This window comes from Palaemon carinicauda, chromosome 10, assembly GCF_036898095.1.
Source record: "Palaemon carinicauda isolate YSFRI2023 chromosome 10, ASM3689809v2, whole genome shotgun sequence".
NCBI lineage: Eukaryota > Metazoa > Arthropoda > Malacostraca > Decapoda > Palaemonidae > Palaemon > Palaemon carinicauda.
This window is the reverse complement of record NC_090734.1, coordinates 119,809,209-119,827,184: the sequence shown is the minus strand read 5'-3', so window position 1 is coordinate 119,827,184 and position 17,976 is coordinate 119,809,209. Positions and strand designations below refer to the sequence as shown.

Below are 17,976 nucleotides of genomic sequence, written 5' to 3'. Positions count from 1 at the left end.
AATGATATGAGAGATAATGAACAATTAAAATGAAATATTTTACAAACATTAATAACATTAAAACAGATATTTCATATATAAACTATAAAAAAAACTTTATCAGCCTGTTCAACATAAAAAAAAAACATTGGCTGGAAGTTTGAACTTTTGAAGTTCTACCGATTCAACTACCCGATTAGGAAGATCATTCCACAATTTGGTCACAGCTGAAATAAAACTTCTAGAATACTGTGCTTGTTAAGATCAAAATTCATCCAGTTTTATTTATATATTAGATAATGAGCGTTTTACAAGAATAGCGTCTTCTATGGATTTCATATATGTGAGAAATTCGCCGTTGAAACTTGTTTATTGGGTAGTTTGACTCAATATTTCGGACTTGGCAAATCGTTCTGGGTACAACAACTTGTTCGTCACCGTGGGTAGACTGCGCCAAAAGTCCAAACTCTGTGAAAGAAAATCACCGGTGAAAATACGTCAGTTGAAGTACCTTTTGCTATTTTCTTTACCAAACTGTTTTTTTAATTTATCTTCCCCTTCCTTCCTCAGTATTTCCTTAATACAATTTTATACTATAGAACTATAGTAGTACGAGTACGAGTACGATGAGGACAGGGAAGTGGGGAATATGGGGAAAGGATAAGTACCCCTGGATACAATCCAGTTTATAGCCCGAGGGCAGGTACCTGGGATGGGAAAGGAGAAGGGAAAAGGGGGGGAAAATGAAGTACAGGGAAAGAATAAAAGAGAGGGGCAGACCCTCATGCGACATTAGATAGTAGTAGAGTTTTTTCAAGACAGGAAGAGACAGGAAGGAATAGGAAAGGTTTTTTTGGTTCACGCCAAGCAAAAGGACACCATTCGACTGTCACCATTACGTTAATTGAGTGACTGTCACCATTATGTTATTTGAGTAGGGTATGATGGTTAATGAAGGTTTTTTTTTTTTTTTTTTTTTTTTTGAAGTAATGCTTAAATGAAATTACAATTTAATTGCAAAATGAATCTATAATGAAATCAATCAGATGAGATGAATCTGGGCCTAGGAGGATCGCAATTGATCCCAGGCTCCAGCCTCTTCCACCAAAAATGGTCACGAGTATGTTCAGTAGTGAGAGTTCTAGTTCGGGTGCAAAGGTCGTCATCGTCTGAAGCAAGTTTGTCCCAGGTTTTCTGGCCAAGCCTGTGAAACCGGACATTAAGAGGCTCCAATTTGGAATGAGCATGCAAATCCCTAATTGTATTGTAATAGGGAGGGCTCTCTTTGTAGGCTCTCCTCAAAGCCTTATTTTGAATTGCCTGCATTTTATTAAGGGAAGTTTTGCTGATTGCTCCAAATATTACGGTGGGGTACTCTAACTGTGGCCTTACTAAAGATTTATATAAACGGAGTTGGGTTTTAGTTGATAAATGTTTAAACCGTAGCAATTTAGCAAAAGTTTTTCTAGAAACAGCTATTCTCTCTATGACGTGTGAAAGTATACCTGATTTCTTAAAGTTACACCCAAGTATTGTGGCCTTTTGTTTGAATGGAATTCTAACATTGTCAACAATGATTTCTGCAGGACTGCGAGCTGAAATGGGGAGGAGCTGGAATTTGTTCAAGTTTGTTGTTATTTTCCATTTCTTTTCGTAATTATTTACTCTTTGTATTTCCCTGACTGTTTTAATTTGCAGCATTCGTTTGCTCTTATTAGGAATAGATATTACCTGGGTGTGGTCATCTGCGAACATGATTTGCAGACAACCAGGAGCAGGAGGAGGGGTGTCTCTGATATAAAAATTGTAAAGTGAAGGAGAGAGAACACTGCCCTGAGGAACACCAGATAGTAGTGGAAATTCTGGTCCAATATATTCTTTAATCTTGATCATGGCCACTCGATTATCAAGAAAGTTACACAATAGCCTAGTAGCTAGATTTGGGAGTTGCGCTTCTATTAACTTGTATTTAAGGCCCTCATGCCATACCTTGTCGAAAGCTCGGCTGACATCCCTAGATATTAGGTTACAACGACCCCCAAGATTTGACTTGACCGCAATGTATTCGTAAAGACGAGCTAATGCAAGTTGGGTCCCTTTACCCCTTGTAAATCCGTATTGGTTGCTATTGTTAAGTAAATTTTCCTCCAGGAAATCCTCCAATCTTTCTTTAATAATTTTCTCAAGTATCTTACCCAGTGTCTCTAATAACGAAATGGGTCTATAGTTAGAGACTGAGGTGAGGTCTCTGCCCTTTTTCCCCACAAAGGGAAGTACTGCTTTTTTTAAAAAATCTGGCCAATAGCCCATACTGAAAGTTTCATTGAAGATGTTGCAAAGAAAAGAGAGCATTGAATTTGGCAAATTACTAAGGATAAGTTTATTTACTTTAGACTGGCCTGGAGCTTTGTTTTTAAAACTTTTGATTATTTTAATAATATCTTGGAGTTGAATAGGTTTGAGGAAAGGGTCATCTTCGTCAAGTCTCTCAAGATCTACGGAATCATAAGGTATTATATGATCAGCATGGTCACGGATTGACTCAGTGACATGCCTCTCATGTCGTTGGTCAAACCTTAGATTTTCTACTGGGTCTATTCTAAAGATATTGGACCAGAAGCCTCTGAAGATCACCTCCTGATCTTAAGATGAATAGATCTTCTCGTTATTATGGGTGATGTATGCTATTGGTTGAGAAGTTGAGCCCAACAATTTCCTGATCATGTTCCAAAATTTTGCAGGATCTTTATAAAAGCCTTCACATTTGTCTAACAGAGCCTCCCAAGTAGAATTAATGAGGTCAATTGATTCTATTTTAATACGTTCTTGTATATCATGAATATACTCTAAAAGTTGGTGCGTGGGGCCTCGGTTGTTAACTAATTCCAGGGCATGCTTAAATCGGATCTGAAGTAACTTTAGGGAATCCGTTTCTTTAGTATAAGGTAATATTCTGAAAGTTTTAAATGGGATATGGAGCTCTGAGGCTTCCCTAATCATCCTATACCAGAAAGCTATCTTATCATCTATGTACGATTTATCCTTTAAGATGTTATCGGGTTCGAGATATTCCTCATCCTCAGTTGGCAGATTCCGGGCTATGAGCCTACGACTTCTATCAACCAGCCAACCATTTGGAGAAAGAAAACGTTGCTTGGGAGAAAATTTACTCCCCTACGGAGAGACTATGCTTTCAGTTCTACTAGTCAGTGTTTTTATTTGTCTGTTAACCATATAACGTATGAAACTGTATGTGGAATTTCATGAAAATTTTACTGAAGGTAGGCCTTAAGATTATCAACACGTTATTACATTTTGGCAGGCATAGAGATTTCCGCTTTCGAAGAGAGAAAAAAAATTGTATAGGCAAAGAGCGGGTTAGATTTTGCTACATTATTCCAAAAATAACGTTCTAAGATTAAAAACCAAGACAATAGGTCACACACTATTACGGCAAAATTATATAACCAAATTTCCTCATTACGCCTCTGGATCCTGATCACAATAGAGGTCTAATTATACAGATTTGGAAACTAAATTCAGACCTTGATCACAGGTTCAAAAAGAACAAATATTATATTGAAAAGGACAAATATAATCCCATATCTTGTAATACTTTCAGTTGTACAATTTGGTATCAATAATGAAATGAACTAGTAATAAACTTAGAATTAAGAATTATTTAAAAATTGCAGGACCACGACAATATAGCCGCTACAGAAACTGGTAATATGAATCCATAAAGACAATATACAAAAACAAAAATAGATAAATAAATAAATAAATAAAAAAGAATTATAAAAAGCTTTCTGTTTAGCCAATTTCTACTTACATTTGTACTGTCATAATTCCGCATGGTAAGTGACGAGTCTATAGCTAAGAACTGCAACGAAGTGTCATCTGCAACAGGTAGCCACTTCGTTCCCAGTTCATGGAATGGTGTTGGATCCCTGTTGGAGAATAGCCATTTTCAGTTAATCATAATTGCTACGCGAGAGCTTCTATTTCCTCACTTAAGGACATTGCCATTACATTGTAAGATATGTCTAAACATAAATTGTCAAAAGTATTTCCATTTTTGCTTCGACGATGTTTCAAAATTTTCATCGGTAAAAATTATCTTGTATGCTGCCATAGATTTCATTAATCTCACCTTCAAAAGGCTTCATAAAAAAAAAGTGTTGATTAAGCATATTTCAAATCTATGGACAGAAGTTATGTCCTTACCCATGCAGAGCGAAATTAGTCCATAAGTCCACCATTAACTTGCGGATTGCCAAATCTTCAGGGAGTTGTAGGGAAATCATCGTGTAGTTGAACAAATAAGGAAGTTCGTCACCGTTAGTTATCCCTGTTGGCATAAGCTAATGTTTATACGAATTCCGTGATCGATCAATAAAAATAGCTCCAAATTAGGTTGCTTAAAAGGCATGTAACCCAGTAGTACCAAGCAAAGATATTATCTCCTCAGTACCATCCATATGGCCTAAGTTCGCGAAACCAATGATACAATCTAGGACATTTTATAAACGGATGAACTGTTCAGAGTGCAAGGATCTTACAATGGTCTCCAGCTTCTGGGCCGCAAAGGTCGGTGAAACTGTGTTGACCCCTGTACTGCAACTCGTGGGCAAACACTTTTGTTCCTGGAAGACTTTGAGTAGCGTGCAGCTGGGTTACTTCAGCGTGAGACCACTTATAAGCAAGGTCACTTATCATCTGAAAAGAAGGTTAAAATGCAAATAACTTCCAAGAGTTACAGTGTTCAGCCAAGAGTATTCTGTCTAAATCCTTATTCATCGCAAACTGTAATACGATTTTTGCTAGGTCCACAAACATTATTATTATTATCATTATTATTATTATTATTATTATTTTTATTATTATTATTACTAGCCAAGCTACAACCCTAGTTGAAAAAGCAAGATGCTATAAGCCCAAGGGCTCCAACAGGGAAAAATAGCTCAGTGAGGAAAGGAAATAAGGAAATAAATAAATGATGAGAATAAATTAACAATAAATCATTCTAAAAAAAGTAACAACGTCAAAACAGATATGTCCTATATAAACTACTGTATTAACAACGTCAAACTCAAGCAATACATTTTTTAGATATCGTGACTGGCATACAAAACATAAATAAATTCCCTTAACAATGACGTCTTACTGGAATGACAGTTCAACAAACAATGAAAATTATCAACTTATATAAAAAAATCTTAACACTTCTAGACGGATGAGTAAGAGAAGGTATTATAAACACACTTACCATAACTGGGACTACTCTGATACAAAAGTAGCTCGATCTTTATGTGCGCTAATGAAAGTCTTATATATTCGATCTGATGGAGGCTGTGATTTAAACAAGAGCCTGACGGGGCTTGAGCTCTCCTGGAACATTTACTGTTATCTGTTGTACTGAATCACTTTAGAGGGAGAAAACAAGTAGACTCAAGATAACTTATCAGAAGGCTTAGTCTTATGTCTCCAACTTCAGCCGTCAGAGACACGCTCCATACTTTTGGTGAAGTAAATACTTATTCACCAGGAGAAACATAAGGTATTTACCATACCTAGCTACTCTAGTACACCAGGGTACCTGGTTTAATATATCTAAGGCAATGAAGCTTTGATTGAAATGTTTTAGACCAATAACTCCCTTGGCATAAGAATTCATATAAAATCCACCGACGTTAATTAAAATTGATTTACGCAATTGTTTTATTTAAGTTTTGTTAAGGTCTTATGAGCATGAGAGGAAGGAACAGTTTATGACAATCAAGAAATTGACTGCTAATACTATCTTATTAGATATTAAAAGACTGATAAGCTAGTATATTATCTTCACCAGTATTAAAGAAATGAATGGTTAATACTGTCTTAATAGGATTAAATGAGTTAACAGCTAATGTTCTCCTAGTCAGCATCAAAGAAATGGGCAGTGAGTAATACCGCACTTTTTCTTGCCAGCACTAAAAAGAACTTTGGTGAATAGATTCTTTTCAATTTTGAAACAAATGACAATAAATCAAAATTCTATTACAATCGGGGAAAAGCAAAATTAAATAAGATTCTTACCAGTATTAACATAAATGACAGAGAACTTAACGTAACAACGAACTTACCCTGACAGTGTTGTTAACACCGTCCCACGTCATAGACCGATTACCCAAATAATGATGATAGATTTCCCTGGCCAGATATACGGAAGATTCCTCCTCGTCGACAGCCATCAAAGTGGGACCAGCTATCTCAAAGTTATCCATCAGATCCTGCGACAGCCAAGGATTCAGCACAAATGCTGGGGAAAGCCAGGGGAAAAGAATTTTAATTTACGTTGGGAAAAATGTTTATCGAATCGAAATTTCTTACGTGATTAAAACTGTACATAAGCCAGTTGAACGTTATGATTTTGTCGAATTCTTTTATAATAATCGAGGGTTGTAAACCCTCCAAAAAGTAGGGTATACTTCATCAGAATTTCATATATAGCAAGATAATAGTTTTACGTTTTCTCAGTTTTTCTAAAACCACAGAAGTTAATTCACATTTCTAGATGAGGAAATTAAACCGTGCGACCCTGATAAAGAAGAAACACGTTCAATTTTAACGATCGTTTTAATTAGAGAAAAAAAAAATTCCATATACCCACGCAAAGCTATCGTAGCTCCTTCATGCATGTTGACCCCGGAGACAATATCAATCGGCTGATACCTTCCTTCCCTCAGGAGAGCGGCTGGATGCGCAGGCAAGAAATCTCCATCGACACGGGGAGTCATCACTAGCGGAAGTGACACGATCATCTGAGTGAGAACAATTCAATTTATTTGATTTAAATCAATTTTTTTTATTTAAATTATTTTGTTTTCAATAGTAGTAGGCCTACCTATTTGCTGGAATTTTGCCACCACTCTGGAATTTGGCTAAATTATGAGAAGGTGAGACTCGGCCCTCAATGTCGTCTGCTGTACTTGGATGAAAAAATTCTCTTTAAACCATCCAGCAAAATTCTTATGTTAGTCTTATTCAAGCTAACATTTTTTGGCGAAATAAGTCTTTACACTACAGTAAAAATGGGTATTTTCTTGTCAGGGAAAGCTGCAATTCCTTTTAAAATTGTCGTAGATACAGCAGGCTTTTGTAGACTCCTTGGTTCATATGTCCTGTGAGGAGTCAATAACTCTAGCACTATTTATTCGGATGGTCCAGCACTTTGCTGCAGTAGAGGGGCTTGAGTGTCTCATTGATGGGCTGGGCAATGGTGGTGGGGTAGTTTATCCACCTTGGCAGGCTCAACCATACCGCTAAGGCCAGTTCTGAGAGATCAGACCAAGACTGGACCCCTATAGGCCTTCTCCTTTATTTTAAGGTAGGCAAAGGCTAGGAGAAGGAAAACTCCAAAATCAAACCAAACAAGACCCCAACGGCGGAGCTCCCCAGCGCCGGCGGAAGAGGGCAATGCCTGTCGGGCAGGCAACAAGGCGGGCCTTGACATAACAAGAACCCGGCAGCCCGATGCAACCAACATCGGAGAAGCCGCCTGTCTCATATGTCTTGAGCCGCGGTGAAAACGATGTGGGCCAAGTGTGTGTGCGTGGCCGTTGCAAAGCCACGACCACCCAAAACAATATACCCAGCTACTGGCATTCTGTCGTTTCCTCCACCCTTCTTCATCTTTTCATAGATAGGAGGCTGATGGCTAACGACAGAACCCAATACTCGGACACAAGTGGGCGCCGACGACCTATTTGCTGCTGCTGATTATTTGAGGATGATTTGTAATCTTTGGATGAGCGCTGAGATTCAGACGAAAGTGACCTCATATTAGATTGGACAGAGGTCAAGACTAGCTTCTTGTTTCCCACCGTTATCCCTACATTAAGGGGTCGGTTGCCTGATGCGCCATCTCAAATGCCTTCTATTAAGGGGAACCTCTACCACCAAATCTCTTCTCTCCATATCATCCTTCACCTTATCTCGGTATCTAATTCTCTGCCTCTCTCTCGATCTTCTCTTCCTAAAAGGTTTTTCCCAAGCCCTCCTCACCCCACCCCCACCATTCATCCTTAACATGTACCCACACCGTATCAGCCATGACACTTTTATCACCTCTTGGTCAAAGCAATTGTCGAAAACATAGAAAGACACAGACAACTGCTTTTAAACCTACCTCCACCAAGGTAACAACCCCTGAAATCCTCATCAAAATCCATCTTATCCTCTCACCGTAAGGCCCTATACACATCATCTCCTGTATATTTCCATAACTTTTTCTACTACTAAAATATTCCGCAGGGACCCTAGGGTGTAAAGGGTTGGACAACCCCACCTGCAACATATCTCTACATTTCAAAGGCCTTACAATCCCTTTCTAACTACCACTATCCGTGACATGATGACTCCCTTTCACTACCACCATCATCCTTCCTCTGTTCGCATCTGCCTCTACAACTAAAAACCTTTCAAATTGCCGTTTATCTTAACAACCCACCTTCTGTGTTTTACAGGTTACCTACGGGCCGAACAAGGGAAAGGCCCGTGCCAACAGGAATTGTTGGCTACAATACAACAACCAACCAACTTCACTCACCTGTCATTCTTCTTATTTCATCATTTACAAATCTTCCAAGCAGTGACATTCCCATAATCCACCTCAACATTCTCATCTCTGTTCTCTAAAGCTTGTCTCCTCTTTTCGTCTTAGAGCCCACGTTTCCGATCCATTCAATAACACTAGTCTTATTAATAAGCTATAGATCTTAACTTGTAGCTTGATTGACATTTTCTTATCAAACGTCAAGACTAGCCACTCACCGTAAATAAAGAAGGCATTTCAACCAGGTCATTCAGTGGCAGATCCTGTAGACACTTAAGGAGGACGCTGGAATCAAAGGACTCCTTTTCTGTGCAGTTGTATTTGCTACCAATCGCCATGGCGACCTTCTTGTGGTCGGTTCTCAACGCCCATTGGTTCAGCCCGTTGCCCGACTGAAGGATCACTCTTTGGAACAGACCTTCGAGGGAAAAAACTTAATTAACTCATTGGAATAGAATAAAGAAATCTGATAAAGGATTTTCTTTCTGATTATTAGCATGTATAATGTCTATGACTTATCTGTGAATATATCTGCTGGCTTAAAATATTGGACATATTCCATTCTCTGTATACACGCTCACGCACACACATAACGTGCACATATACGACAAAAATTATCCAAGATGATATATACATATGTACCAGTGTACGCAACCCGCCAAGAATGATTGCTATATATTTTTTGTAGGTATGCACACACACGCACACGTAACACCCCTCACCAAGATATGCCTATCTCTCTCCCCACAATCCAAGTGTGACTGGATACAGTATATATATATATATATATATATATATATATATATATATATATATATATATATATATATATATATATATATATACATATATATATATATATACATATATATATATATATATATATATATATATATATATATATATATATAAAGAGAGAGAGAGAGAGAGAGAGAGAGAGAGAGAGAGAGAGAGAGAGAGAGAGAGAGAGAGAGAGAGAGAGAGAGAGAGAGAGAGAGAGATAGAGGAGATTTATAAATGTTATAAACTTTAACAATCGATTTTTTCTTCAACTAAGGCTAACTTTATCTTCCAGATTTAAGTGGAATAGAAATCAATATCCGCGCGTATGTCCATTTATGAAAACGTAACTTCGGGAATAACTTATTTTTTACCGTATCTTTAACGAAATATGTATCTAAAATAACCTTAAAAAATACATGTTCTTTAAAATAATGACAACAAATGACTCACCTTTCGATCGGGGTGAAAGTACGTGAAAGTGAACAGAAGCAGCCCCGGCGCCTTCCCCAAATACTGTGACCTTTCTCGGGTCACCTCCGAGGTCGCGGATGTTCTCTTGCACCCACCGAAGGGCCAGTGACTGGTCTTTTAGGCCTAGGTTCCCTGGCAGCACTTCATCTTCCGTTGAGAGGAATCCTTAAGAAATTTCCTTCCGTTATTTGCATAAAAGACCACGAGTTATTATTATTATTATTATTATTATTATTATTATTATTATTATTATTATTATTATTATTATTATTATTATTATTATTATTGTTATTATCATTATTATTATTATCAGCTAAGGTACAACCCTAGTTGGAAAAATAGGATGCTATAAGCCCAAGGACTCCAACAGGGAAAAATAGCCAACTGAGAAAAGCAAATAAGGAAATAAATAAACTACAAGCGAAGTAATGAACAGTTGAAATTAAATACTTTAATAACAATAACTACATTAAAATAGATCTTTCATATAAAACTATAACAAAAAATTCAAAAAAAAAGAAAAGAAAAACAAGAGGAAGAGAAATAAATCAGAATAGTGTGCCCGAATGTACCCTCAAGCAAGAGAACTTGATTGAAATATAGGCGGTTGTTTTATATATATATATATATATATATATATATATATATATATATATATATATATATATATATATATATATATATATATATATATATACACACATATATACAGTATATATATGAAGTAACATTACATACTTAATAAACAATTTACAAGATTTCTGTTTGGTGTTTTTAATTAGAAGATTTTGATTCTGTTACTTATTTTTTTACCCAAAGCTCCAAGACGATATTGTACGACAACTAGAACGACGTCTTTCGTCAGCAGAGGTAGAGGGTGAAACTCATTGGCGCCTCCCAGTATAAAATGTCCTCCGTGGATCCATACCATCACAGGAAGATCTGAACTGAAAGGCTGATTTTGGGATTACGAGAAAATCGTTCGTTTTAAAAGTTTAAATTGTTAAAATATATCAGGCAAATCTAGATATTATGTATATTAACAAAGAGCTCAATGCTCAATGAAATTTCAAAGCTTATGATTTGAAATTGAAGAGAATAACAGAAAAGGCTGACTGTGGACACTGAGGATGTCATTAATTGCAACTATGTAAATATCAAATCTGTTGGTAATAAAACCATTCATATACGATAATTTGATAAATGAGTAATATATTGTTCTAGAAGAAAATGAAGACTTTCTTGTACTATAAGTGTTTTGATAATATGGATTTGACAAATAAACGCCAGGCATGCAGTATGATATGCAAAATACCTAAGAAATAAGACGACAAATTGAACACGTAGGTCCTTTAGTGAATAGAATTCCCCTGCGTGATAGGTTTAAAGGTTTAGAGGCCATTCGTGAATGGCAGACCCAAGGGACAGTGACATTACCCTATCAAGCAGGACAATGTACTAAAGGCTGACCATATATACATATGATCAGCACCCAAGGCCCCCTCTCCACCCAAGCTAGGACCAAGGAGGGCCAGCCCCTAAGTTAAAGTACTTACTCTCGGAGTATACACATTCAGATAAAGACAGTCTTCGTTCCCAACGGTTATGTAGAACTCCTGTTGGGGGCACAATGGAGCCTCTACGCTGCCATTTCTTATGCCCTTCCATGGAGGTGCTGGCACTGGATCCTTCATGAAAGACAAGATAAAAAGGATATACCTCTCCTAAATCTGTATTTTATTTATATCTGTTAATGTTGAAGTTGATAAGCGCAATTATCTGTTTCCATGTGGATGAAAAAAACATGTTATCTCTGGTAATTCTTATATATATATATATATATATATATATATATATATATATATATATATATATATATATATATATATATGTATATATATATATATATATATATATATATATATATGTATATATATATATATATATATATATATATATATACACTGTCTAGTGTAGACACACACATGCACACACACACACACATATATATATATATATACATATATATAGATGTAGATATAGATATAGATATAGATATAGATATAGATATAGATATATTATTACTGGTTTAAAGGTCAGTCATGAATGGCAGAGGTAAGGGACACGGCAATGCTCTAGACTGACCATATATATATATATATATATATATATATATATATATATATATATATATATATATATATATATATATATGTGTGTGTGTGTGTGTGTGTGGATATATGTGTGTGTGTATGTATATGTGTGTGCGTGTGTGTGTGTGATCAGCGCCAAGCACTCTTTCCTTCAAGCTAGGACCAGGAAGGGCCAGGCAATGGCTGCTGATGTGGTAACGTCCCTGACTGGTGAACACCAGACTGGGGTTCGAGTCCCGCTCAAATTTGTTAGTTCCTTCGGTCGCTGCAACCTCACCATCCTTGTGAGCTAAAGATGGGGGATTTGGGGGAGCCTATAGAAATAGAAACTATCGAGCTTGAGTGAGCCTCGAACCCCCGTTCAACAGATTGCCAGGCAGGGAAATTCCCATTGAGCTTATGAATTAGAATGATAGCCCTCGGCCATAATCATTAAAAACGAAGTATCTATTTTCCTTTAGGCTCTAATCCCGGGAAATCTATCAAATGATAAAACAGTAAATCTTAATTTTGATTTATCAGTTTCCTTGAATTAAAACTTACTGCAAAGCTTTGGAAAGCAGAATTCTTGGAAATAGTTTAATCCTGTTGTTCTATGGATAGCGTCATCCAAATGAGCAAAATGTGGGAGATATCCATAACATTTTAATTCAGAACTCTAGAAATGATTATTGGGAATTTAGGGTTTTCCTCTTTAGCTAAGGAGCCAAGGAACTTGCCAGGTCTCTATCCAAGCAAGGGCTAAGGGAAACCAGGCAGTGGCTGCTGATGTCTTAGCACGTATAACTATAAACGATTCAATCCTAACCTATCACTATCACATAGGATACTAAAGGTGTGTTTACTAGTGAATTCTATAAAACCATGAGTCTAGTTTGAATTATTAAAGCACTGATTGCCAGCCACTAACGATTACACTTAACTGCCATAACACCAATTATCACGTGAATTATTGTGTTCTCTTACCTGAAGCCTAAGGCGTCCTGTAGGTGGTTCAGCATAGGGGATACCTTTGAAACTGTAGAAGAACCTATCTTGGCCAGCAGCTTCCTTCCTGCTTGAGATGGCGCCCTGTCTCAAATGAATGGTTACGACGTCCCCTCCTTCCCCGAGAGTCTTTTCGTTCTGTTTTCCAGTTTCGAGCGGACAATCAATCATAAAGTCTTTTTCGAGAGTCATCGTAGTGTCATTCAGCCTGGAAATCCTCAGGTATTCATCTAGGCTCCATACCAATTCTTTCCATAGGGAATACGTTCGCTTAGTCGTGTCTAGGAGGGAACTGTTATTCTTTCTCTGCAATGCACTATTGAACAGCCAGTCGATTTTATCAGTCCAAAGGGAGGTCATGCCTTCGGCTCTTAGGGGCGCCAATGCTTCTTTCCACAGCGACACACTTCGGCGAAGCAGACCTTCTGTATCACTGTCCATATCTTCAGGTGGGATACAGCATCCTGAAGCATTCTCAATTTGCTGACACGAGTTCCTTGCAATATTCCATAAGGAGACGAAAATTTCATCTATCACGGAATTCAAGTTCGTGGTAAAGTTAGACTGATCTTCCAAATATTCAACTTCTTGTGTTTCGTTCGATGGCTCGGCAAATGTTGCAAAGTTTTCGCCTAGTCGGAATGTTATGGACGTTGAAATCGATAGAAATATTATGCACATTCCCATCCATGTCGTAAGCACTACCATTCTGTAAATGAAATACGGCCTTAACGTAGGGCTATGAACTGCAGGGATAGAATATTGTTTATATATGATTTTTTTTTTTTTTTGAATTTGTGATGGTGTACAAACCATGTATCAAATTTTGGTAAAAAGTGAGATTCTATGTGTAAAAAAATACCTTAGAAAAGCAGTCACATCATGTTATATATACTAGACATACTTTATTATTATTATTATTATTATTATTATTATTATTATTACCATTATTATTATTATTATTATTATTATTATTATTATTATTATTATTACAAGCTAAGATATAATCCTAGTTGGAAAGCAAGCTCCTATAATTCCTTAGAGCTCTAACAAGGTAAAATAGCCCAGTGAGGTAAAGAAACAAGGATATAAAAAAACTATAAGAAAAGTAATAAACAATCAAAATAAAATATTTCCAGAACAGTAACAACATTAAATTAGATCTTCCATATACTGTTTAAACTAAAAAAAACGTAAAAAAAAAAGAAGAGAAATAAGTAACAGTGCGCCCGAGTTTACCCTCAAGCAAGAGAACTCAGGCCCAAAACAATGGAAGGCCATGATACAGAGGCTATGGCACTAGCCACGTTTCTAAAGAACAATGGTTTGATTTTTGAGTGTCCTTCTCCTAGAAGAGCTGTTTACCATAGCTAAAGAATCTCCTCTAACCTTGCCAAGAGGAAAGTAGCCACATAATAATTACAATGCAGTAGTTAACCCTCTGGCCGAAGAAGAATTTTTTGGTAATCTCAAGTGTTGTCAGGTGTATGAGGACAGAGGAGAATGTTGAAAAAAGGCCAGACTAGTCGGTATATGGGTAGGTAAAGACAAAATAATCCGTAACCAGAGAGAGGGGTCCAATGTATTACTGTCTGATCAGTCACAGGACCCATGAACTCTCTAGCGGACCTGAAAATTGTAACAAATAATAAAATAGCTAAAACCTCATAACCTCGTGAGGCAGAAAAGTCTTGAAGAAAAGATCATTAGACTTGTAGAGTGTATTAAGAAGCTACCTGTGTAACTACTGAAAGTTCTCTGTGTTTCGCGAATTTTTGATAGAATTCTATTATATCGTGCAGCCAACAAATCGTGTTAACACGAGAATAGTTACAGATGGTTTAAAATTATTTTAACCTAGATATATATCTGCTGTAAGCCCCAAGACTACACAGTAAGTTCCCACTAGACATCCGAAAAACTAAATATATTAAGGCTTTCAAGAGGAAACTGAAGACTTTCTTGTTTTATAAGTGCTTCGATAATTCAGATTTGACAATAAATGAGCAATATCCCGTGTGAAATGCTGAACGCCTGTGAATGTACACGATAAAATGAATTATAAAAGATCTTGCAATTTAGGACCAGAAAATCAGTACTTAAAAAATGAAGTAAGTAAAGTAAGGTTCTCTCCCAGTTGCACCTCAGCAAGCACTGAATGGCCTAAGTCCTAATTCTACTACTAGCTGGTCCACTTAACTCAAATCTCACAAATCATAATCAGAACATTTCTCGTTGATATGAACATTTCTTGGCTTTGTTCGTCTTCCGTTGTGATCAGTTATAAAGATGAGCTTAATGTTAATCACAGTAAAACCTCTCCATTTCTAAGACATCGAGGAGTGAGACTACTGCTCAAAATACATATCACAATTGCTTTGCGAAATACATTCTCCTGAACATGTCACAATCACTACTGAGCACAAACACCTGGATGTTTAAAACGAAATCAGAATGCCTGTGCCACCCGCCATCAAATATTCATGACAATTTACGCTCTTCCTGAAACGTAATATTGTCCATTGTTTTTACAACGAAATAAATAAGTACGACCGGATGTGTTGTTGACAATGATGTGGTGAAATTAGTTTTTGTTTGGTGTTTTACGGATTTACAAACAAATCCAATAATGTATTATTATTATTATTATTATTATTATTATTATTATTATTATTATTATTATTATTATTATTATTATTATTATTATTATTATGGTATTTGTTTACAAGACCACGCTCTCCATATGCTGTACTACCAAATTATGCAAAGCTATTGTTTTCCTCTATTACTTTTTTCATAATTTAAAACAATTCTCCAAATAGGAAACAGGTTAAGATTATAAAAAAAAAACTATAGAATTATGAAAAAAAAAAATCCCTAACATGGTTTTCTCACTAAACGACCTGGAACTGACATCGTCAACATAGTTAACCAAACAGAAGTTTGTGATGCCAGCGTACATTTGATATATATTCATAATGGAGTAATTACTCAAAAGTGCCCATGAAATATACAATTCACAAATAGTGACACTTCAGTAATTACTCCATTTCAAGTTTGGTATATATTTTGAATTGATTGCAACAATTATAGAGGCATAACACTTACGTCAGTTGTTATGAAAATATATAGTATGCTCATTCTAAAGAGACTGGCGAGAAAGATTGATGATGAACGAGCAGGATTTAGAAAAGGTAGAAGTTGCATTGATCAAATTTTCATTTTGAGACATATTGTACAGCAATGCGTAGAATATAGAAATCCCCTTTTGATGGCATTTGTGGACTATGAAAAAGCCTTTGATAGTGTGCACCGGCCAATTTTGTGGAGAGTCCAGCGTTATTATGGAATTCATCTTAAATTTGTAAATTTGATTAAATCTGATCAAGAGCATAGCAAGTGCAAAGTTAATGTTAATGGAGTCTTATCAAATGAGTTTCTAGTGAACAGCGGAGTACTCCAGGAGAATGTGTTGGCACCTATGTTGTTTATACTCCTCATGGATTTTGTAATGCGTAGAACAGTCGGAGATGATGGAGAAAGATTTGACTGGATTGGTGATAGGAATTTATCAGATCTAGAGTATGCTGATGATGCCGTCCTTGTTAGCAGAACACCTCAGGATTTTCAATGCTTGCTTACCAGAATGCATGAAATATCACAGGAGGTTAGGCTGAAGATAAATAGAAGAAAGACAGAGACGATGAGAACGGAATATGTAATGGAAGATGAAATACCATTGGAAGGAGAAAGGATTAATGAGGTGGAATCCTTTAGGTATTTAGGAACTATGATCTCCTATACAGGGTCTTTAGAATTAGAGTTCAGTGAAAGAATGAAAAAAGTGAATCAGGCAATGGCTAGGTTAAGTAAAATTTGGAAATCAAATCGCCTGAAATTACATATAAAAATCAGACTAGATATCAGTGTTACTATATGGACACTCGTGGTATGACAATGATACAAACTCCAATAGATTTAGTAGATATGAAAGCAAACCCCTCAGGAGAATATTGGGAGTGAAATGGCAGGGCAGGATTAGAAATGAAATTATAAGAGAGATTACTTAAGTGCCATATGTGGATGAGATCATGATGAGGGGTAGATGGAGATGGTTTGGGCATGCTCTTTGCACTCCCCAAGAGCGATTAGTTCACCAAACGTTCAGCTGGGCTTCACAAGGCACCTAAAGAGTTGGAAGAATCAGGCCTACATGGCTGAGGACTGTGAAGCGCGAAGTAGGAGATGATGAATGGAGGAGTATCGATTTAAAAGCTCAAGATAGAGACGACTGGCGAAATCTAACTGAGGCCCTTTGCGCAATAGGCATAGGAGGAAATGATGATGAATAGAGGAAAACAATAGCTTTACATAATTTGACAGTATATGGAGAGCGTGATCTTGTAAACAAATACTATTATTATTATTATTATTATTATTATTACAAGCTAAGCTACAACTCTAGTTGGAAAATCAGGATGCTATAAGCTTAAGGGCTCCAGCACGGAAAAATAACCCAGTGGGGAAAGGAAACAAGGAAATAAATAAACTACAAGACAAGTAATGAACAATCAAAATAAAATATTTTAAGAACAGTAACAATATTAAATTAGGTATTTCATACATAAACTTTAAAAAAAAAAAAAACGAGAGGATGAGAAACAAGATAGAATAGTGTGCCCGAGTGTACCCTCAGAGTCTCAGACAAGAGAATACTAACCCAAGATAGTGGAAGACCATGGTACAGAGGCCATGGTACTACCCAAGACTAGAGAACAATGGTTTGATTTTGGAGTGTCCTTCTCCTTGAAGAGCTACTTACCAAATCTAAGGAGTTTGTTCTACCCTTACCACAAGAAAAGTAACCATTGAACAATTACATTGCAATAGTTAACTCATTGAGCAAAGAAGAATTGTTTGGAAATCTTAGTACTGTATGAGGATTACGGACAGGAGAATGTGCAATGAATGGGCCACACTATTCGGTTTATGTGTAAGCAAATGGAA

General features: G+C 36.5%; 1 protein-coding gene across 4 annotated transcripts in view; it reads right to left on the bottom strand.

The window, feature by feature from the left end:
- Positions 1 to 226: 226 nt before the first annotated feature.
- The window catches only part of LOC137648461 (venom carboxylesterase-6-like), a 19,064-nt gene continuing 1,314 nt past the window's right edge, over positions 227 to 17,976 (bottom strand). Inside the window, exons 1-12 of one of the 4 annotated variants that reach the window (XM_068381379.1) lie at positions 15,287 to 15,405; positions 12,949 to 13,678; positions 11,386 to 11,517; positions 10,643 to 10,784; positions 9,809 to 9,994; positions 8,794 to 8,993; positions 6,632 to 6,782; positions 6,105 to 6,280; positions 4,542 to 4,698; positions 4,207 to 4,330; positions 3,812 to 3,929; positions 227 to 447 (exon numbers count right to left, since the gene is read on the bottom strand). In XM_068381379.1, the coding sequence (XP_068237480.1) occupies positions 349 to 447; positions 3,812 to 3,929; positions 4,207 to 4,330; positions 4,542 to 4,698; positions 6,105 to 6,280; positions 6,632 to 6,782; positions 8,794 to 8,993; positions 9,809 to 9,994; positions 10,643 to 10,784; positions 11,386 to 11,517; positions 12,949 to 13,678; positions 15,287 to 15,294 (2,223 nt within the window). In that variant the 5' untranslated portion in view covers positions 15,295 to 15,405 and the 3' untranslated portion in view covers positions 227 to 348. Of the gene's footprint in view, positions 448 to 3,811; positions 3,930 to 4,206; positions 4,331 to 4,541; positions 4,699 to 6,104; positions 6,281 to 6,631; positions 6,783 to 8,793; positions 8,994 to 9,808; positions 9,995 to 10,642; positions 10,785 to 11,385; positions 11,518 to 12,948; positions 13,679 to 15,169; positions 15,406 to 17,976 lie in introns of those variants that run through there. The other 3 variants (XM_068381381.1, XM_068381378.1, XM_068381380.1) reach the window with 3 other exon arrangements.